The sequence below is a fragment of the Hyla sarda genome, chromosome 1, assembly GCF_029499605.1.
Source record: "Hyla sarda isolate aHylSar1 chromosome 1, aHylSar1.hap1, whole genome shotgun sequence".
Taxonomy (NCBI): Eukaryota; Metazoa; Chordata; class Amphibia; order Anura; family Hylidae; genus Hyla; species Hyla sarda.
The window spans coordinates 463,930,137-463,953,185 of NC_079189.1; the positions used below are offsets into that span (position 1 = coordinate 463,930,137).

The following is a 23,049-nucleotide window of genomic DNA, read 5'->3' on the forward strand; positions in this document are numbered from 1 at the left end:
GCAGATCAGCCCACAAATTGTTCAATACAGTAGACTGTTGGCTTCCCAGCCAGTAGTCCTGTGGTAATGACATGTATGTTGCCTTTCTTTCCTTCAAGGAATGTATAAAATACATTCACATGTAACCAATGTGCCTCCAGTTGTTGCATAACTACAACTCCCAGCATGTATGGTCTGTCAGTGCATGCTGGGAGTTGTAGTTTTGCAACAGCTGGAGGTCTGCCCAAAACTACAGGGTACATTCACACGGGCGGGTTTACAGCAAGTTTTCTGCTGCAGGTTTGAAATGCGGCAAATTTTCTACCGCAGCTCAAACTCCCTGTAAACCCCCGCCCGTGTGAATATATCCTAAAAACACTACACTACACAAAATAAAAAGTAAAACACTACATATAGATATACCCTTACACCTCCCCCCCCCCCCCAAAAAAAAGTCTTGTACAGCTGTTGAAAAACAACAACTCCCAGTATTGCTGGACAGCCACTGACTGTCAAGGCATGCTTGGAGTTTTGCAACAGCTGGAGGCACCCTGTTTGGGAAACACTGCTGTAGGGCATTTTGGTGGCGGATGCAAATCCCCAAAATAGGCCTCAAATGCACATGGCGCTCTCGCTTTGGAGCCCTGTCGTATTTCAAGGCAACAAGTTTAGTGCTACATATGGGGTATTTCCGTACTCGGGAGAAATTGCGTTAAATTTTGAAGGGCTTTTTTTCCTTTTACCCCTTGGTGTTGCCCCATACTTTTAATTTTCATAAGCAGTAAAAGGAAAAAAAAGACCCACACAATTTGTACGGAACTACCTCATATCTGGGCGTAAAATGCTCTGCGTCATGGCTCAGAAGTGAGAGTGCACCATGTACATTTGAGATCTAAATTGGTGATTTGCACAGGGGTGGCTGATTTTACAGCGGTTAACAACGCAAAACAATAAATACCCACATGTGACCCCATTTTGGAAACTATACTATACTATACTATTTTCGTTAAAGTTGGATGTGAAAATGAGAAAAAAAAGTTTCACTAAAATGCTGGTGTTACCCTAAATTTTTCATTTTTACAAGGGAGAATAGGAAAAAAAAAAGAACATACCCCATATGTGGATGTAAAGTGCTCTGCCGGCGAACTACAATGCTCAGAAGAGAGAGAGCGCCATTGGGCTTTTGGAGAGAGAATGTGTCTGAAATTAAAGGCCATGTGGGTTTAAAAAGCCCCCATAGTGCCAGAACAGTGGACCCCCCCCCCCCACATGACCCTATTTTGGAAACTACACCCCTCACAGAATTTAATAAGGGATGCACTGAGCATTTACGCCCCACAGGTGTCTGACAGATTTTTGGAACAGTGGTCCGTGAAAATGAAAAATGTAATTTTTCATTTGCACAGCCCACTGTTCCAAAAATCTGTCAAATGCCAGTGTGGTGTAAATGTTCACTGCACCCCTTATTACATTCCGTGAGGGGTGTAGTTTCCAAAATGGGGTCACATGGGGGGGCCCACAAGTTCTGGCACCACGGGGGGCTTAGTAAATGCACATCTCCAAAAGCTCAATGGCGCTCCTTTTCTGAGCATTGTAGTTCGCCCGCAGAGCACTTTACTAGAGATGAGCGAAATTACAGTAATTTGATTCGTCACGAACTTCTTGGCTCGGTAGTTGCTGACTTTAGCCTGCATAAATTAGTTCAACTTTAAGGTGCTCCGGTGGGCTGGAAAAGGTGGATACAATCCTAGAAGAGAGTCTCCTAGGACTGTATCCACCTTTTCCAGACCACCGGAGCACCTGAAAACTGAACTAATTTATGCAGGCTAAAGTCAGCAACTGCCGAGCCGAGAAGTTTGTGACAAATCGAATCACTGTAAGTTCGCTCATCTCGACACTTTAGATCAACATACTGGGTATTTCCATACTCAGGAGAAAAAGCCTCCCAAAATTTTTAACACCATTTCTTCTATTACCCCTTGTGAAAATGAAAAATTTGGGGTAACACCAGCATTTTAGTGAAAAAAAAAAATTTTTCATCTTCACGTCCAACTTTTGCGAAAATTTGTCAGACACCTGTGGGGTGTTAAGGCTCACTGTACCCCTTGTTATTTTCCTTGAGGAGTGTAGTTTCCAAACTAGTATGCCATGTGTTTTTTTTTTTTTTTTGCTGTTCTGACACCATAGGGGCTTCCTAAATGCGACATGCCCCCCAAAAACCATTTTTGCAAAATTTGCTCTCCAAAAGCCAAATCTGACTCCTTCTCTTCTGAGCATTGTAGTGCGCCCGCAGTGCACTTGACATCCACACATGAGGTATTTCCATACTCAGAAGCGAAGGGGTTACAAATTTTGGGGGGCATTTTCTATTACCCCTTGTAAAAATGTTAAATTTGGTGGGAAAAACAGCATTTTAGTGAAAAAAAGAATTCATTTACACATCCGACATTAATGAAAAGTCATCAAGCACCTGTGTGGTGTTAAGGCTCACTGTACCCCTTGTTTATGTTCCTTGAGTGGTGTAGTTTCCAAAATAGTATGCCATGTTGTTTTGTTTTTTTGCTGTTCTGGCACCATAGGGCTTGACATACACATATGAGGTATTTCCTTACACGAGAAATTGGGTTACACGTTTTTTTTTCTCCTTTTAACCCTTGTAAAATTTCAAAAACTGGGTCTACAAGAACAAGACAATGTAAAAAATGAAGATTTTGAATTTTCTCCTTCACTTTGCTGCTATTCCTAAAGGGTAAACACACTTTCTGAATGTCAATTTGAATACTTTGAGGGGTGCAGTTTTTATAATGGGGTCATTTATGGGGTATTTCTAATATGAAGGCCCTTCAAATCCACTTCAAAACTGAACCGGTCCCTGAAAAATTGCTATTTTGAAAATGTAAAAAATTGGAAAATTGCTGCTGAACTTTGAAGCCCTCCGATGTCTTACAAAAGTAAAAACATGTCAATTTTATGATGCAAACATAAAGTAGACATATTGTATATGTGAATCAATATGCAATTTGTTATGTCTATTTTCCTTATAAACAAAGTTTCAAAGTAAAAAAAAATGCAAAATTTTCAAATTTTTCATCAAATTTTGGTATTTTTCACCAAGAAATGATGCAAGATTTACCACTGATGTAAAGTAGAATATGTTTTGAAAAAACTGTCTCGGAATCAGAATGAAAAGTTAAAGCATCCCAGGAGTTATTAATGCTTAAAGTGACAGTGGTCAGATGTGCAAAAAATGCCCAGGTCCTTAAGGTGAAAATGGGCTGGGTCCTTAAGGGGTTAAAACAAGCCATACACAGTATATTTGTTAGTTTATAAGCTTTAAACATGTCTTTCTGAACAGCACCATTTTCCATAGTCAGTGTTTGCTCATTTAGCGCACAGGGGCTGTTTACAATAAAACTTTCTCTTAGATCAAACTAAATAATGAGGATTTCTTTTGTTTTAATCATTCCCATGTTGAGATATTGTTCTGAGTTAAAGCTTCTTCTGCACTGGCCTGTACAATAGCATGAATCACTCTGCCACCTTATACAAGAGGATCCTGGCTGTTTTAGCTACTGAGCATATAAAACTACTAGCACTGGATGTCAGAACACCAGAGGGCACCATAACAAGAATGTAACATCAATATCTGGACACAAAAGCAAGTTTTTAAATATTTAATTGGAAACTTGTGTTTTGTGTAATTTAGTAAATTAGCTCCTTGTTGACATACGTACAGCAGATGCAAAAGTTTGAAGTACCCCTTAGGAGCGTTTAGCAGCAGACACATTATCGGTGCTACCTCCAATGTACGTCATACGCCATTGTCGATAGCAACTGTGGCTTTTTAAAAGTAGGATATTATTAGCTACATCTTTTTAATACTAAAAGCAGCTACGAAATGATGGGCACCCATACACTGGAGATATATTCTTATGGGTGTAACTACCTGGATAGTTACACCCATCTCCATCACAGGTGCTGTAAAGACATCAGTATCATAATATCCTGAACTGATGGTGGTCATGGCAGTGTGGGGCCCTTGCCTTTTTTGTTTCATCCCAGTCTTTTCTTTTTGGTAGCTGTTACCTTTTAAGGACGTAGGGCATACAGATATGCACTGGTACTTAAAGGAGATCTGTAGTGCAAAATAACTTATCCCCTTTCCGAAGGATAGGGGATAAGTTATAGATCGCGGGGGTCCGAGCGCTGGGGCCCACCGTGATCTTCGGTACGGGGCCGCGGCAATATACAGGAAAGGGGGTGTTCTGTCCCCGCATGACGTGGCGGCCAACACGCCCCCTCCATGAATCCCATAGAGATACATGGAGGGGGAGTGTCTGCTGCGGCTTTCTGCTGGGGACGAAACTTCACTTCCGGCAGACTGTCGCGGCCCCGTCCAGGAGATCCCGGGGGGGGCCCCAGCGCTCGGCCCCCCCGTGATCTATAACATATCCCCTATCCTTTGGATAAGGGATAAGTTATTTTGCGCTGGAGTACTCCTTTAAGGACCAAGGGCATACCAGTATGCCCTGAGTCCTAAGCGGCTTTGAAGCAAGCACAGGAGCTGCGCTCGCTTCAGAACAGTGAGTGTCGGCTACTATCAGTGCTATCCCGCTGCTGCTGGTCATGAACACTTTAGGTGCCATGATCAATGCCGACTACGGTGTCTAAAGTGAAACTAAAAATCTCTGGTAACGCAAAGGGGCTTTCGTGAGCTAAAATAATGGAGGAGGGATCCTTTACTTGCCTCCTGCCGCCCATTGCAGATTCACTGATGTAGCCTGGCTTAGCCACGCTATATCAATGGATTGCTGATCACGCTGTATAATGTCGTAGGCGTAGCATTATACAGTAAATGCAATCTGATTGCATATCAAAGTCCTATATGAGGACTTAAAGAGTGTAAAAATAAAAACAAATAAAAAAAAAAAGTTTCTAAAATTATATAAAACTCCCTCCCCTAATTAAAAAAAAAGAAATTCTCTTATTTTCCCATTTAAAAAAAAAAAAAAAAGTTAACATATTTGGTACTGCATAAATGTCCAAACTATTAAAATATAATGTTTATGATCCTGCACAGTAAATGTACAAAAAAAATCAAACACCAAAAACTGATTTTTAATCACATCAGAAAAAAAATTATAAAAAAGCTATTAGAAAGTCACATCAAAGCAAAAATGGTACAGATGAAAACTACAGATCACAACGCAAAAAATTAGCCCTCATACATTCCTGTATAGCAAAAAATAAAGTTAGAGAGGTCAGAAAAGGACAATAGTATGCATTTGAATTTTGTTAAAACAAAAGTTTGCATTTTTTCTAAAGTAGTACAAACCAAATCCCCCAAAAGTTACAAAATTATAAAGTTCCGCCTACAAATGTAAATTTTTGTTTTATGGTACATCTTATGGTAAGAGTACAATTGTAAAAATTAAACGGGAGCCCTACATAAAAGCGGAATCCTAAGGATAATAGAAAGAAAGAAAGAGGTAAAAGAATATGTCCAATAAATACCGTACATTTTTAGATTATACAATATTAAAGGAGTAGTCCAGTGGTGATTCAGTGGTGAGCAACTTATCCCCTATCCTAAGGATAGGGGATAAGTTGCAGATCGCGGGGGGTCCGACCGCTGGGGCCCCCTGCGATCTCCTGTACGGAGCCCCGACAGCCCTTCGGCAATCTCCGGCTCTGCCATAGAGATGTATTGAGGGGGCGTGTCGGCCGCCGCCTCGTGCGGGGGTCGACACCCGCTATCTCGGCGGAGAGCCGGGGCCCCGTACAGAGAGATCGCAGGGGGCCCCAGTGGTCGGACCCCCCGCGATCTCAAACTTATCCCCTATCCTTAGGATAGGGGATAAGTTTTTCACCACTGGACTACCCCTTTAAGTAGACAATATGTTGTTATAAACAAAAATGTCCTTTGCAGGGTCCTTGCATCAAACCGATATGTATAAAAACTAAAAGTAAAACTTGTTAATAAAAAGTTATAAAATATATAAAAAAATTATATCATGCACCATTGGTAAATATATATCCCCATTTGACATATATTTTAGAAGCCACCAAGTCTCTTCACCGTAACTAGCGTACTGTAATGAGGCAACAGGGCAATGTCCTCTCCGCGATGTGGATACAGTGATTTACAATACAGTTAGTAAATTGTCCTTTATGCAAATGGCTCAGGCAGCACCGTGCCGTAATGTAAACCGAAAGTGTGGTTGGTAAGTGTTCAGTATAAGCGCTCGGCAGAGCTGTAGTGCCCCTATTAGCTGCCCACTCTACCCTGATGGCACAGGTCTATTGCGTAAGTGTCCTTGAGTGAGGTTAGGGTTAGGTACTGGACAAGTGCAGCGCTTGAGGTGCTGGACAAGTGCACTGTGCGGCGCTGGAGATACTGGACAAGTGCGCTATGCAGCGCTGCAGTCGCTCTTCTTTAAAACCACTTTACCCTGGCGGCACAGGGATATTTGTTCAAAAGTCCCAAGTGGGATAATGAGTGGTCACCTTGTGCCTCTTACCGGTGTTACCAATATTGGATGATCACTGCAGGACATGTCCTAATTCAGTTTGCCGGCTGGCAGGATGATTAATGATGGTTGTAGTAGTGCGGATCCTACGATTTTGCCAGAATGGGGTATGGGTGCATGTAGTAGATTGGCTAGATGCGTTTCGGGGGAGCCAGGTCCCCCTTTTCCATAGCTGCTACAGATAGTGGTGTAAGTCAAATGCCACAACCTTCCTGGGCATTTGACTTACACCACTATCTGTAGCGCGCTATATGAACATTAATCATCCTGCCGGCCGGCAAACTGAATTAGGACGTGCCCTGCAGCGATCATCCGATATCGGTAAGAGGCACAAGGTGCAAACTCTTTATCCCACTTGGGGCTTTTGTACATTTGTCTACATTACGGCACGGTGCTGCCCGAGCCATTTGCTTAAAGGACAACTTACTAACTGTATTGTAAATCACTGTACCCACATTGCCCTGTTGCCTCGTTACAGTTCACCAGTTACGGCGAAGAGACCATCAAGCTTATAAAATATACGCCAAATAGGGGAAATATACTTACCAATAGTGTATGATATTATTTATACTTACCAATGGTGCATAATATAAATTTTTAATATATTTTATAAAATTTAAAAAATTACTTTTATAAAATTAAAAAAAATTTACTTTTTGTTTTTATACATATTATCTGTCTGATGCAAGGGCCCTCCAAAAGACATTTTTGTTTATAACACCATTGTCTACTTAATATTGTATAATCTATAAATGTATTTATTGGAAATATTCTTATACCTCTTTCTTTCTTTATCTTTATATCTATTATCCTTAGCCTAGCAAGACTGCTTCAGTATTTTGTTTTTCTAAGAGTGCAATTGGTCTCATAAAAAACAAGCCCTCATATGGGTTTGTAGGTGAAAAGGGTTATGGATTTTAAAGAGAGGAGGAAAAAACAAAAACGCTAAAATGAAAATTGGTCCTTAACCCCTATAGGACCCATGACGTACATGTACGTCATGAGTCCGCTCCCGTTCAACTTTGAACGTCGTGTCTAAAGGGTTAATAGCGCGCGGTACCACAATCAGACACGGCGTTCAAAGTTGATTGCCGCATCTAAAGTGAAACTAAAACGTTGCTGGTTAGCTCAGGGAGCTGTTCGGGATCGCCGCGGCATCTCGAACAGCTTACAGGACAGCCGGACAATCCCTACCTGCCTCCTTGCTGTCCGATCGCCGAATGACTGCTCAGTGCCTGAGATCCAGGCATGAGCAGTCAAGCGGCAGAATCATCAATCAATGGTTTCCTATGAGAAACCATTGAACGATGTAAAAGATCAGTGTGTGCAGTGTAATAGGTCCCTATGGGACCTATAACACTGCAAAAAAAGTGGAAAAAAAAGTGAATAAAGATCATTAACTCCTTCCCTAATAAAAGTTTGAATCACACCCCTTTTCCCATAAAAAAAAAAAATTAAGTAAAAATAAAATAAACATATGTGGTATCGCCGTGTGCGGAAATGTCCGAATTATAAAAATATATCCTTGATTAAACTGCACGGTCAATGGCGTACGCGCAAAAAAATTCCAAACTCCAAAATAGTGCATTTTTGGTCACTTTTTATATCATGAAAAAATGAATAAAAAGCGATCAAAAAGTCAGATCAATACAAAAATGGTACCGCTAAAAACTTCAGATCACTGTGCAAAAAATGAGCCCTCATACCGCCCCATACGCGGAAAAATAAAGTTATAGGGGGTCAGGAGATGACAATTTTAAACGTATAGTTGATTTTTTCCAGAAGTATGACAAAATCAAACCTACATAAGTAGGGTATCATTTTAATCATATGGACCTACAGAATAAAGAGGTGACATTTTTACCGAAAATTTTGTCTCACAATAATTTTTTTTCCCGTTTCGCCGTAGATTTTTGGGTAAAATGACTGACGTCATTACAAATTAGAATTGGTGGTGCAAAAATAAGCCATCATATGGATTTTTAGGTGCAAAATTGAGAGTTATGATTCTTTTTAAGGTAGGGAGGAAAAAACGAAAATGAAAAAACCCTGGGTCATTATGGGGTTAAGGTTAAAATGGGCTTCGTCCTTAAGGGGTTTATTGGGGGGTATCCCAATGCCAAGTTATCTACTCTCCACAGGATGAGGGATCAGTGGGTACAAACTGCTGGGACCTCCACTTGTCACAAGAAAATAGGTCTCTTCTAGTTATTCTCTATACTGTCTGGTTTTATTGCAGATGTGTCAGGTTTCCAATTCCTACCTAACATATATTTATATGAAGTAAAGGCAAATTATTTTTAGAACCAGTGGTTTACATCGGAGTTATAAATTAGGAAACACTCATAACGTATAGAATAATGTGTGAATATAGGGGGAGATTTATTAAAACCTGTCCAAAGAAAAAGTTGCTAAATTGCCAATAGCAACCAATCAGATCACTCCTTTTATTTTTCAGAGGCCTTTTCAAAAATAAAAGAAGCAATCTGGTTGCTATGGGCTACTCAGCAACATATCCTCTAGGCTGCCACATAAGAGTAGGGTTGCACATGTTGTATTTTGCTGCATATTTTCTGCAGCTGATTTCGCTACCTATTGACTTCAATGAAAAGGAAAATATGCAGAAAAATACGGCACATATGACTCTACCCTAAGACCGCGTTCACATAATGGAAATTCCGCCTAAATTTATAGCCCATTAACTTTTATTGGGATTCCACAATGTCATTCACACAGCAGAATTTCTGCTGGGGAAATTCCGATTTCCACCGTCCAGAAAAATATAAGTCTGTTCTTACAGTCATGGCTGTAAATGTTGGCACCCCTGAAATTTTTCTAGAAAATGAAGTATTTCTCACAGAAAAGGATTGCAGTAACACATGTTTTGCTATACACGTTTGTTCCTTTTGTGTGTATTGGAACTAAACCAAAAAAGGGAGGAAAAAAAGCTAATTGGACATAATGTCACACCAAACTCCAAAAATGGGCTGGACAAAATTATTGGCACCCTTTCATAATTGTGGAAAAATAAAATAGTTTCAAGCTCCTTTAACCCCTTAAGGACTCAGCGTTTTTCTGTTTTTGCATTTTCATTTTTTCCTCATCAACTTCTAAAAATCAAAACGCTTTCAATTTTGCACATAAAATTCCATATGATGGCTTATTTTATGCGCCACCAATTCTACTTTGCAGTGACATTGGTCATTTTACCAAAAAATCCACGGCAAAATGGAAAAAAAAATTCATTGTGCGACAAAATTGAAGAAAAAATGTCATTTTGTAACTTTTGGGGGCTTCCGTTTCTACGCAGTACAGTTTTTGGTAAAAATTACACCTTATCTTTATTCTGTAGGTTCATACGATTAAAATTGTACCCTACTTATATGGGTTAAAATTGTCATCTTCTGACCCCTATAACTTTTTTTATTCCACGTATGGGCCAGTATGAGGGCTCATTTTTTGTGGCGTGTTCTGAAGTTTTTATCGGTACCATTTTTGCATTGATCGGACTTCTTGATCGCTTTTTATTCATTTTTTATGATATAAAAAGTGACCAAGAATACGCTATTTTGGACTTTGGAATTTTTTTGCGCGTACGCCATTGATCGTGCGGTTTAATTAACAATATATTTTTTATAGTTCGGACATTTCCGCACGCGTCGATACCACATGTGTTTATTTTTATTTACACAGTTTTTTAGTAAAAAAAAAAAGGGGGGCGATTCTAACTTTTATTAGGGAAGGGGTTAAATGATCTTTGTTAACTTTTTTTTTTGCAGTGTTATAGCTCCCATAGGGACCTATAACACTGCACACACTGATCTTTTAGCCTGATCCCTGCAAAGCCATAGCTCAGGCTTGGAGCAATCAAATGCCCATCGGACGCGATGGAGCAAGGTAAGGGGGTCTCCGCTCGCATCCTAGCTGATCGGGACATTGCGATTTTATCGCCATAGTCCCTATCAGCCCGACTGAGCTGCTGGGAAGCGTTTACTTTCATTTTCAGCGAAGGGTTAATAGCGTGCAGCACAACGATCGGTGCTGCGCGCTATTAGCCCAGGGTCCCGGCTATTAATAGCAGCCGGGACCGACCCGGTGTGACCCCGTTTTAAACACCGGCCGCAGGGCGTACAGGTACGCTCTTCGTTCTGAAGAGGTTAAACTCACCTGGGGCAAGTAACAAGGATAAAAGCAGATAAAAAGGAGAGAAGATCACTTATTCTTTGCATTGTGTGTCTCTGTGTGCCACACTAAGCATGGACAACAGAAAGAGAAGAGAACTGTCTGAGGACTTGAGAACCAAAATTGTGGAAAAATGTCAACAATCTTAAGGTTACAAGTCCATCTCCAGTGATCTAGATGTGCCTTTGTACACAGTGCGCAACATTGTCAAGAAGTTTGCAACCCATGGCACTGTAGCTAATCTCCCTGGGCGTGGACGGAAGAGAAAAATTGATGAAAGGTGTCAATGCAGGATAGTCCGGATGGTGGATAAGTAGCCCCAAACAAGTTCCAAAAGATATCCAAGCTGTCCAGTAGGCTCAGGGAGCAACAGTGTCAGCAAGAACTATCCGTCGACATTTAAATGAAATGAAACACCATGGCAGGAGACACAGGAGGACCCCACTGCTGACATAGGGACATAAAAAAGCAAGACTTGAGTAAGCCAAAATCCTTCTTGGAAAATGTCTTGTGGACAGATGACACCAATATAAAGCTTTTTGGTAAAGCACATCATTCTACTGTTTACCAAAAACGGAATGAGGCCTACAAAGAAAAGAACACAGTACCTACAGTGTAATATGGTGGAGGTTCAATGATGTTTTGGGATTGTTTTGCTGCCTCTGGCACTGGGTGCCTTGAATGTGTGCAAGGCATCATGAAATCTGAGGATTACCAATGGATTTTGGGTCGCACTGTTCAGCCCAGTGTCAGAAAGCTGGGTGTGCATCCAAGATCTTGGCTCTTCCAGCAGGACAATAACCCCAAACATATGTCAATAAGCACCCAGAAATGGATGGCAACAAAGCGCTGAAGAGTTCTGAAGTGGCCAGCAATGAGCCCAGATCTAAATCCCATTGAACACGTGTGGAGAGATCTTAAAATTGCTGTTGGGAAAAGGTGCCCTACCAATAAGAGAGACCTGGATGAGTTTGCAGAGGAAGAGTGGTCCAACATTCCGGCTGAGAGGTGTAAGAAGCTTATTGATGGTTATATGAAGCGACTGATTTCAGTAATTTTTTCTAAAGGGTGTGCCACCAAATATTAAGTTAAGGGTACCAATAATTTTGTCCAGCCCATTATTGGAGTTTGGTGTGACATTATGTCCAATTTGCTTTTTTTCCTCCCTTTTTTGGTTTAGTTCCAATACATACAAAGGGAATAAACATGTGTATAACAAAACATGTGTTACTGCAATCCATTTCCGTGAAAATACTTAATTTTCTTGAAAAATTTCAGGGGTGCCAACTAGAGGTGCACCGAAATTGAAATTTCAGAACCGAAACGAAACCGAAATAAAAAAAAAAATGTCCGACCGAAAATGACTTCTCCCCGTATTCTGGTAAAATGCAGCGCTCCGCTCATTAGATTAGATTCCCCCACATTAGATTGCCAGCTCCCCCACATTAGGTCGGGAGTTCCCCCACATTAGGCATAGGCAGCTCCCCCACATTAATAGGCAGCTCCCCCACATTAATAGGCCGCTCCCCCACAATAATAGTAGGCCGCTCCCCCACATTAATAGGCAGCTCCCCAACAATAGTAGCAGTTCCCCCACAATAGTAGGCAGCTCCCCCACATTAGGTCATCATTTCCCCCACAATAGTAGTCAGGTTCCCCACAATAGTAGGCAGTTCCCCCACAATATTAGGCAGTTCCCCCCACATTTGTAGGCAGCTCCCCCCCACATTAGGTCAGCAGTTCCCCCACAATAGTAGGCAGCTTCCCCCCACCCCACAGACATACAGCTTCCAGCCATATACAGTGTATGGCTGGAGGCTGTATGTCTGTACTGCTGCCCCCACCGTGATCCGGTCACCGCTCCTCCGGCCCGGGGTCACATCTACTGCTATGGCCTATGGACCATAGCAGTAGGTGCCGGGACCGGAGGAGCGGTGACCGGAACACTGAAGAAGATGACGCGCCGCCGGTCACTTACCAGGCCCCGGCCAGCTCGTGTTCTCCTGCGACGATCCTGCGGTCCTTCTGCGTCTCTATGGTTGTACGCACGGGACGTCCCGTGCCGTGCGTACAACCATAGAGGCGGAGAAGCGAAGGACCGAAGGAGGACGCGCGCTGGCCAGGGAATGGTGAGTGACCGGCGGACATCCTTATGTTCTAAAAAGATTTTTCGGGACACAGGGATGTCCGGGATAGGAATACTTCTTTTTAGGTGCCCGGGCCGGCTCCCGTGTGTGGCTACAGGCGGGGGCCGACCAGAGCATATAAAAACTATTACTGTATACTAAAAACCAGGGGGCCTCCAGCTGTTGTGAAACTACAACTCCCAGCATGCCCGGACAGCCTTTGCCGGTCCGGGCATGCTGGGAGTTGTAGTTTCACAACAGCTGGAGGCCCCCTTGGTTTTTAGTATACAGCTTTAGTTTTAATATGCTCTGGCCGGCCCCCGCCTGTAGCCACACACGGGAGCCGGCCCGGGCACATAAAAAGAAGTATTCCTATCCCGGAGAGCGAGCCCCCCCCCCCCCCCCCCCCCAGATGTTGCGCCTGGTGCGGCCGGCCCCCCCTGCACCCCCCATGCTACGCCTCTGGCACTGGCAGTGTTTGTAACTTGTGCTGTGGGCGGGCAGGGGAGGTGGGTCATTATCAGCAAATTTTTTGTTGTTTCGGCATTTCCCCAAAATAGCTATTTTTGGCCGATATATCGGTGCATCCCTAGTGCCAACATTTACAGCCATTACTGTATATGTTTCCGGACTTTGGCTGTGGAATCCCATTGAAGTCAGTGGGGCTTGATTTCTGCCGAATTTGCACGGAATTTGCGCAGAATGCATGCAGATTCCGCCCAATCATTGACTGTTCTATATAAAAAGTCTATCTTTTTACTGAGCTGCAGAATTTGTGCGGAAATTTTCGCAAGCATTCCGCCACTCAGTAAAAAGATAGACTTTATAAATAGAACAGTCAAAGTTAGTGCGGATTCTGCACAGATTCTTCAAATGTTAAACTGCGGAAAGCTGCATAAAATCAATGGGGTTGCGGAATGGAAGCAGATATGTGGAATTTCAGTTGTGAGAATGCGGCCTTAGGTTAGGGTCAGAAATGCAGTATTTTGCATTGTTTTACACAAGGTGATTTGTGTACAATTTTCAGTTGCTCAAATTGTGCAACAGTTAGCGAAGTTTGTTAGAGTTTCTTTTGAAATGTGCCAAGGAGATAAGTAAACTTCACTGAGAATACTTGTCTAAGTAATATTTATGATTTTTTTAATTTGCGCCAACTCACTCCAGCCCTGACCACACATAGGTACTTCAGCTCAAGTTATGGAAAAAAAGCAAGCCAACTTGGCAGTATACATCATTGAGTTGTGCAAAATTTATTACACAGTGGCCGTCATTCACTAAAGTCCAACCGACTCTTTTTCTCGGTTATTGCACCTAGATTTTCGCACAACCGACACTTTAGAAAACACTGAGTGTTTTTTTCATTCTGAAATGGGCGTGTTTTATGCAAAAATGGGCGTTTTACCGACAAAAAACAAAAAATACTCTGAGTACTTCCAAAATCACTCGAGAAAAAGTGTGAGCTTGCCTCACACAATAACAGACAGCCAAGAGGCCGAGTGAAATTCCAATAATGGAGTGATTTCTAACAAGCGATTGTGTGCTATTGTGTTTTTTGTGAAAGCAACTTGTTTTATAACCTGAAAACATTTTGTACAGTTTAACACTTTTATGAATAAAATATTGAATGCTTTTGTGATAGTTAATGTTTATATATTTTTTTTCTTTTTAACACATTTGCAATATTAGGTTTAAATCAATTTAACACCCAAGCTGATAAACAAGGATAATTGTTGTAATGTTCACAACTAATTTCTTTAGCTCGGAGTTTGTGCGACACAATTGACTAGTGCGACAGAAAAATAACAGACATGTGCGACAGAATAGTAAATAAACCTGAAAAAAAAGACGAGTGATATTGAAATCACTCCAGAATAAACACTCTGCTCTTAGTAAATCAGGGCCAGTGTGCGATTTGCATGATACACGGCACTTAAAGTATCTGTAAAAACTTATGACATGTCAAAAGTTTTGATCAATTAAGGTCTCAGTACTAAGACCCTAAGCGATCAGGACAACAAGCAGGGATAAGCATGCAATAGTGTGTACTTCCTCGTGTACTTCTCAGCATTTTAAGTATATCGGGCAGTGAAACAAAGATCACAGAGTCAGGGAGTAATGTGTGCTACCAAGCGCTTATCCCTACTCATTCTCCTGATAGGTGGGGGTCTCAGCACTGAGACCCAAACAGATAAAAACTTTTGACATGTTTCTGACACGTCAAAAGTTTTAAAATAACTAGCAGAAGATAAGCCAGGCATTACAAATGCTGCATATGATAAATTTCCCTTCATTGTCTACCATATTGGTTTGTCAGGGGTGAGACAACCACTTTAAAGGGTACTCCGCCCCTAGACATCTTATCCCCTATTGAAGGATAGGGGATAAGATGTCTGATTACAGGGGTCCCACTGCTGGGAACCCCTGTCATCTGCTGCAGGGAGCGAACTTTGCTCCATGCCTGATGACGGGCGATACAGGGGCAGGAGTATTGTGACGTCATGACCCCACCCCCTAGTGACGTCATTCCCCACCCCCTCAATGCACATCTATGGAAGGGGGCGTGGTGGCACGAGAGGGCAGGATCGTGACATCATGATATTCCGGCCCATGTATCGTCAGTCATTAGGCACGGAGTGAAGTTTTCGCCATGCAGCAGATGACACGATGCTGCAGGAGAGATTGCGGGGGGTTCCCAGTGGCGGGACCCCCGCATTCAGGGATAAGATGTCTAGGGGCGGAGTACCCCTTTAAGTGTAACACATGAGGCACCTGATAAGTTATACAGTACAGAGTTTACTTTTGTGTAAAAAGTAGGAATAAATAAGTATACGAGTCTGCTGCTTGGTTGACCATGTTCTCCTTGGGAGTTTTGCTAAAATTTTATATGGGGCATCAGCTTTTATACCTAGTTTCCTTTTGGTTGTTATTAACTGAGGAGACCATACAAAGAACCATATCATTGTAGAAAAGTAATGTGATACAATCCAATAGCCTTCTCAAATCTTTAATCTGTGTAACGTACAATGGGTACTGCACAGAAAGTACAGAGGCCTAAAACAACACACACATACAAGCTAAATAGTATTTGTACACACATCAAAGTAATACAAAAAATGAAAACCAGGGAGCAGCAGACAGACATTTGGAAGAGTTCATAGTCATGTGCAAGTCTCTCTCGTACATCTGCACAACAACTGTTACTATTATCCCCAACAAATAACTCTTTATAAATATTATTACATAGAAAACTGACAGTCTAGATTATACTCCTGGAGATAATACGAGAAATGTAAGGCTACTGGAACTTCTAGGAAATGCAGCAAAGGTAAAATACCTTTCTGTCCGGGCTTGAGAAAGTGCAGGATCCTATACATGGGAGGCAAAATTGCATTTAACTCCATCAATGCTAGTTGTGTCTACAACAGCAAGCTACTTGTGAAAGGGTTGAAATCTGGACGGTAAGATAACCTCTGGTTTTCATTTATTGTATTTTGTAACATTGTAAACTTATTTTTTATTTCTTTTTGGTTATTTGAGACTAAGATGTTGAATCTATGGATACAACTTCTCATAGATGAAATAGACATAGGTTGTGGTTATTAGGCCTTCTGAAGCAACAGAGACAAAAAAAACGTAGCAGTTTCAAACTGATAAAGAATAGGCATTGTCACTTAGATACACAAACAGCTATTCAGAGTGAGCTGGCCCCAACCCCAATTAGAAGCTTATTTTTGACTATTGCTTTTGGAAAAATAAATACAAACTAACATGGTAATTACATATTATCCAGCAGGTAAGGATGAGCTGGACTTCATTCCTAAATAATTTGTGGTGGAATCGCATAGAACAATCCTCCTTTTTATACACCTTCTGATATTATTGCAGTCATAATTACATATATTCTGTTATGTTGTTTCCACGTGGCAAAGATCCAAAAAAAAAACATAGTCAGGAAATGCAGAATTGAGAAAACTTAAACAGCAAACGTATGAAGATATACAGAGTATGATTGTCAATTCTACATGGGAGATATGGAGCAATGAGGATAAATCTAGAATATTGCACTTATGCAAATGGAAATTACATTATACTTGGTCCTTTAATTTAATTGCTTTGTACATAATGCCTAAAAACAAAAAGCTTTTTTTTTTTTTTTTTTTTTTAATGTTCATTAAAAATCCCGGAGGATCTCCCTCCCCATCCTAGACATTTTCTACATAAATAAATAACTTTCACTTTTATATAACCACTTTTCTGAACATTTACATTTGTATGTTGTACAATATCTACACACAATAGTTTAGCATCCCTTGCACATAATAAATTTACATACATTTTCTCATTTTGTGCATTTTTTGTTGTTGCTTGCATTCACTACTTGAAAGGCCATATCTAATTCTTATACCAGTACATAATTTGTCCAGTTAAGGATTCATCTCTTTTTTTTTTTTCTAACAGAAACCTTCCATAAGATGTATCATAAGACCTCAATGGTCAATGCTGTGCAGCCACAAACACTAGGCTAACAGCTTACGATACACAAATGTCTACTGTGCTTTGTATTGTTAGTGGCATATTAACAAAATCTCTTTAAACTACTATCACAGCTGTTATATATATGTTATATATAGCTATGATCCAAAAAGTAGCATCAAATGTCTTATCAATGTTGATAATTCTAGAAATATAAAGGTAAAGATTTTTAAAAATAATTTTTTTGTAGGAGGGGAGAGGGGAATCTTTAGGTAAATGTCTATTTTATAATATGCGATGTGTCTCATAGCCAAATTTTCCGATGTAAAATAAGCTTTTGTAGAGGGGTTTGTGTTATATATTAGAAACAGAGAAAGCGGATGCTGTTCATATATGCAGGCAAATGGTATAGTCTATTCTGCATAGGTTAAAACCATGTTAAAATGTCAATAAATTGAACTCTCTGTTACGTCTGGGCAAAGACAACTTACAGGATAGATTGAACAGCAAAAGAACTAGAATACTTATTGTGCACACATTCTTAGGCTTTATATCAAGCTAAAAGCATTCCCTTTTTGGCTTCTGTTCACCTCTGCAAGTCACAATCAGGGAGATTTCACAGTGCTAAAGTGTGTACAGTAGTTTCCTATACTGTACTTTTTCACAAAAGGACCTGTAGAAATGTAGTTGATTGGTCTAAATAAATAAATATAACAAATTTGATGATTGGAGCTTTCTTTCAACCTTAAGAGACAAAAACATGTTGAGGTTCCATAGACTTTTCATGCATCTGCATGTAGTGACCCCCTGGTTAATAGTGGAACTTAGGACATGAGATATGGCCTTTTTTTGTTTCTACCTTACTTTTTTTGGCACGCCTGCTTAAATTCTGCATACCGTGGTGAAACAACAGCACACAAAAATAATATTAATATCTATCCCCTGGCTTAGCAATATTTAAATTACCATGCACTACATACAAAGATGTGTAGCTACATGAGATGGTAACAAATCTCCAATCTAAAAATTATCAGTGCAAAAAAACAATGAGGTTGTACAGTTGAGCAACTACACGCAAAAAGCAGCAAACTGGACAATTACAGAATCTTAAGAACTTTAGATACAAAAGGACTTAGGTTACTGGTTTGAACTTAACCTCTGATCACCAAAGTTACAGCAAGGTATACCTGCGCAGTGCTTTCACATCTGGTTATAAAGGTGTTCTTTACATAGGTCCACAACATATTGAAATAAGCAAGGCAGACTGTCAAGAGATCCTGGAATATTGTCATTGCATGAAAGTATCTTTCTTCTTTCCGGCAAAAAAAGGAAAGAAATGTTTCCGTTTCTTAATTTGTTGTGCCTTAGTTTTCAAGACTGAATTCCAACAAAGGCAGGATTGAAGTCAATTGTTCTTCCCATTTTCCACCAAGTTCTGAGGAGGCTGCCTCTTCTTGAGTAGTTAACCAACTCTCAAGCTTTTAGGCGTTTGTGAACAATGTGTACTATCCCTTTCACTATGTAACAGGATGTGTGCTGTGCATTCTATTAACATTTTAGAGATGGCTAAGGTATAGGAGGCACATATTTACATCAATAAGTTATTGGACCTGGTTTAAAAAGTAAAATAAATAAAAACATTGGGATACTTGATTAATTTTATTTGCCCCCCTTTGTGGTTCCTGGGCATAACCACCCTTTTAAGGCCTGCAGTTCAACATTTCTGATCACCAGCTCTGCTATTGTTGTTATATAGTAGCACCATTTTGTCATCACTGTCCAACAAAGTTGTGCCTCTTTTCATCCCAACCTCCACCTTTAAACTAACCAGAGCCAAGTGCATGAGAAAATGTTCAGAAAACATGGTAGCTCACTTCTGACTTAAAACGCCAGATTCCAGCTTGGTGGTAGCTGCACTCCTGCCCCAGCATCCTGCTGCAATACTCATACTTCTTTGGCTACGTTCCTTTTCCCGATCCCGGTCACTTTCAGACTGACTCTGTGTTCTTTCTGGTTTGTGGTTGCTGCTACTAGTGGGTTGCGAAGAGATAGTACGGAGCAAGTGATTCCTCTTTCTCAGAAAATCTGTTTGACCAGGAAGACAGAAGCTTCCCTTCCTCAGTGCTATCCTGTTGGTGTTCTTGGCAGGCCGTGATCGGTGGCTGTATTCCAGTTGGGCAAGGTGAGAAGCATAGCCCTCAGTGATAAACTGCAAAAATAATACAGGTTACAAATAGCAAAGATTAGCACAACTGGTACATTTGTCACTAAAAGTGAGAGAATCTACTGTATTTCTGACTGAATCCGAAACTAACAGATTTTCTGACAACTCCTTTTCAGTTTCAAAGTGTCGCAACTGCACAGAAAAGTCAAAATATGACACTCTGAATGACAGTACCCAACCCTTAGCTTTATTTTGTCTCACAACAGGTCCAACAGCTGAAGTGATGGGACAGAAAGAGAAGCTTGGGATAAATTGAAGAACTGTCGCTGACAAAGGATTTTCATTCCCTTTTTGTGCATTCAAAGTGGGAACAATCGTGAAGCTAAATACCTACTTTAACCTTATCCTAATCCTACACCTTCACCATAAGAGCTGAAGGGGTTGTCCCAGCTCATTCCTTTTGGGTCTTCCGGCCAGCTCCTGCCTGTTTGCAGGTGCTTGGAAAAAGCCGAAATGCAGTGAAGTTGCGCAATGAGCGTAACTCACATTGACTTTAATGAGAGCTATATTGTTTATGTAACTCCCAATATTATTCATAAAATGAATACTACCAATACATTAGAGAGGAAAGTACATGCATATCCAAATTTGAAGCCAGGATTTCACAGCTGGGCACTTTTAGATACGCACCTTAGTCTTGCCTACATTTAGCTGGGAAGAAAACTCTCATTGCTATTATTGCCCCTTTTTGACTCTGTATTGCTATGATGAGACAAGTCTTTTTTCTTTATTATATTGTTGGCTGTATTTATGATGTATACAACTGGAACAGACATGCATCTTGAACTCTGCTTTTCAGGGAAGGGAATGGTTTACAACAACTGTTTTGCTCTATTCTGTGTGTTAAAAATTGAAAATAAAAATATGACATCTCAAGGTCTGCTAGGAATTTATCCAACTTGAATACAGTCTTAGGAGACTGTACCTCTCGGAGTGTTGCACCTTACTTTTTAATGTAATCTTAAACAGCTGGATGAATCTTGCAAAACAAAATTAATCATCTGAAGATTCATTAGATTTGAATTTGGCCAGAGATACTGTAGATTTGCCTAAATTCTTGATTTGAAGTTCACCTTATTGTAAACCAATTGTTTCCAAGTTATGACTCAGATTTCTAGGTCATTTGTAAGGCATCCATAAGTGTAATGGGTGTGAAATAATGTTTAAATACTATACTATAATTATGTAAGAGACTAGAGATGAGCGAACTTACGGTAATTCGATTCGTCACAAACTTCTCGGCTCGGCATTTGCTGACTTTAACCTGCATAAATAAGTTCAGCTTTCAGGTGCTCCGGTGGGCTGGAGACTCTCTCCTAGGATTGTATCCACCTTTTCCAGCCCACTGGAGCACCTGAAAGCTGAACTAATTTATGCAGGCTAAAGTCATCAACTGCCAAGAAGTTTGTAATGAATCGAATTACTGGAAGTTCGTTCATCTCTATAAGAGACCTTAAAGAGGTTGCACAGCTCATTTATTTAAAAGGGGGCAAACCAGTTGAAATCACTGACCCACCACAGTCAGTAATTGATCAAGTGGGCATTCCAAGGCATTCTGTGTCTGCCAGGATTGGATACTAGAAAAAGGGTATCAGTAGGTACCCGGGCAGTGTTTGGAATAAAACTGGCGAGAGATAAGGTCAGGTAAAAAAATGTTTTAACCACTCTGTTCCTATTAAATAAAAAAATACTGCTGGACAACCCCTTTATAGATGTGTGCTTCCCTCCTCTGTTATCTGTATTAGAAATATTAGGATGATACGGATGATATGTGTTGAGTAATGCTGTATAGCAACATGTTCATAATAAGTAAACTAATTCTAAAAGTAACATTTTTGCAGCTTTTAAATGTAAGAAAAAATATTTTCCAACATAAATTCTCAGATCATCAGGTAATAGAGCATAACATTATAGAAAAATGTGCATGAGCTAGCTGGTAAAGACCATAAGCAATTTCACTGCAGCCAAATAATAAGATTGTGATTAATAAGAATATGTTCATACAATGGGGATTAAAAAAGAACTATCATGCTGAAAAATGTATCGCTTATCCAAAGGATAGGGGATATGTTTTAGATCACGCAGGGTCTGACTGCTGGGACCCCCGCGATCACCTGCACTGGCTCTTACTAGGAACAGGGCATGTCGACCCCTCATAAAGCGGCAGCCTACACGTCCCCTCCATGTATCGCTCTATTGTGGAGATCCCAGCGGTTGCCCCCCCCACGATCTAAAACTTATACATGATAGTTCTCCTTAAATGTCAGAAAATTCTCTTTTGAATCTGTGGCTGACCCTTGGATTTCTTTTGCATGCTGATTATCTCCTTTTTCAAAGGAATTAATCCACATGCGGTTGCACACTGCAGATTGTATGTCGAGATATGACAATTTTTTTTTTTTTTTTTTTATAGTAGAGTGAATTTTAAATCTGTTGTGGAAAAAATCTGCACCAATAAAGTAAGCTCTATCTCAACTAGGAATGCAGGGATTTACTTTATGGCTCAAATTGGATGGAAGACTGGCAGAAGAGTAATGTCAGAATTTTTTTTTAACTATGTAGAATGCTCAGGTACATAAAATAAAACAAATGGCCATGCAAAATCCAAAGATTGGAAGAAAAATGTCCCTACTTTAATCAACAGCTTTCACCGACTAATGAAAGCAGAAAATGGTTAACCAGCTTCTTATGAATGGCATATAAAAATCTTTCTATAGGTGAACACATCCTGCAGAATGCTTACAAAATAACATTAATGCTTATAAAATAACATTAATGCTTATGAAGAAATATAAAATCCCATCCCTTCCCCAATATCGCGCCACACCCCTACCCCTTAATTCCCTGGTTGAACTTGATGGACATATGTCTTTTTTTGACCGTACTAACTATGTAAATCTACAATTTATATCTGCAAATAAGTTGATGGATCTAGATTTAAGTTGATGGATTGGCTAATGCAGTGATTCCCAACCGGGGTGCCCCAGCACACTGGGGTGCCGTTCGGCAGTGCCCGGGGTGCCGCGGGCTCTGGAGGGGTAAATTTTTATTTGAATTTCCCTCCTGGCGGAAGCGTTCAGCGCATGACGCTGGGCGGAGAAGCGTCCACGTCACTGCAGCGACGGCGCTTTCCCGGTATCCCGTGTACCTTACAGCGCACATTCCAGAGCACAGGGGAGGGGTTGGGGAGCAGGGATTTTTTATGAAAATGGCACAAGGGAAGGGGATTGAATGAAAGCGGGGGGAGGGGGATTTGAATGAAAGCATGGACAGAAGCAGGGGGGTTGAATTGAAGCAGGGGCAGAAGCAGGGGGGTTTGAATGATAGCAGGGGCAGAAGCGGGGGGGGGGGGGGGTTTGAATGAAAGCAGGGAAGAAGTGGGGGAGTTTAAATGAAAGCAGGGAAGAAGCGGTGGAGTTTAAATGAAAGCAGGGGCAGAAGCAGGGGGTTTGAATGAAAGCAGCGGCAGAAGCACAGGGGGGGTTGAATGAAAGCAGGGGCAGAAGCGGAGGGGTTTGAATGAAAGCAGGGGCAG

General features: G+C 40.8%; 2 protein-coding genes across 11 annotated transcripts in view; one reads left to right on the forward strand and one right to left on the reverse strand.

Moving 5' to 3' along the window:
* ARL6IP4 (ADP ribosylation factor like GTPase 6 interacting protein 4) overlaps positions 1-22,193 on the forward strand; it is a 51,004-nt gene extending 28,811 nt beyond the window's left edge. Inside the window, exon 7 of one of the 2 annotated variants that reach the window (XR_008847162.1) lies at positions 19,721-22,193. The gene's annotated coding sequence lies outside the window, so the exon portion shown is untranslated. The remainder of the gene's footprint in view (positions 1-19,720) is intronic. The other variant, XR_008847160.1, reaches the window with a different exon arrangement.
* The window catches only part of PITPNM2 (phosphatidylinositol transfer protein membrane associated 2), a 431,574-nt gene continuing 423,915 nt past the window's right edge, over positions 15,391-23,049 (reverse strand). For 5 of the 9 annotated variants that reach the window (XM_056535614.1, XM_056535577.1, XM_056535586.1 and 2 more), the window contains one exon: positions 15,392-19,499. In XM_056535614.1, coding sequence (XP_056391589.1) covers positions 19,161-19,499 — 339 coding nt within the window. In that variant the 3' untranslated portion in view covers positions 15,392-19,160. Of the gene's footprint in view, positions 19,500-23,049 lie in introns of all 9 variants that reach the window. The other 4 variants (XM_056535654.1, XM_056535645.1, XM_056535625.1 and 1 more) reach the window with 3 other exon arrangements.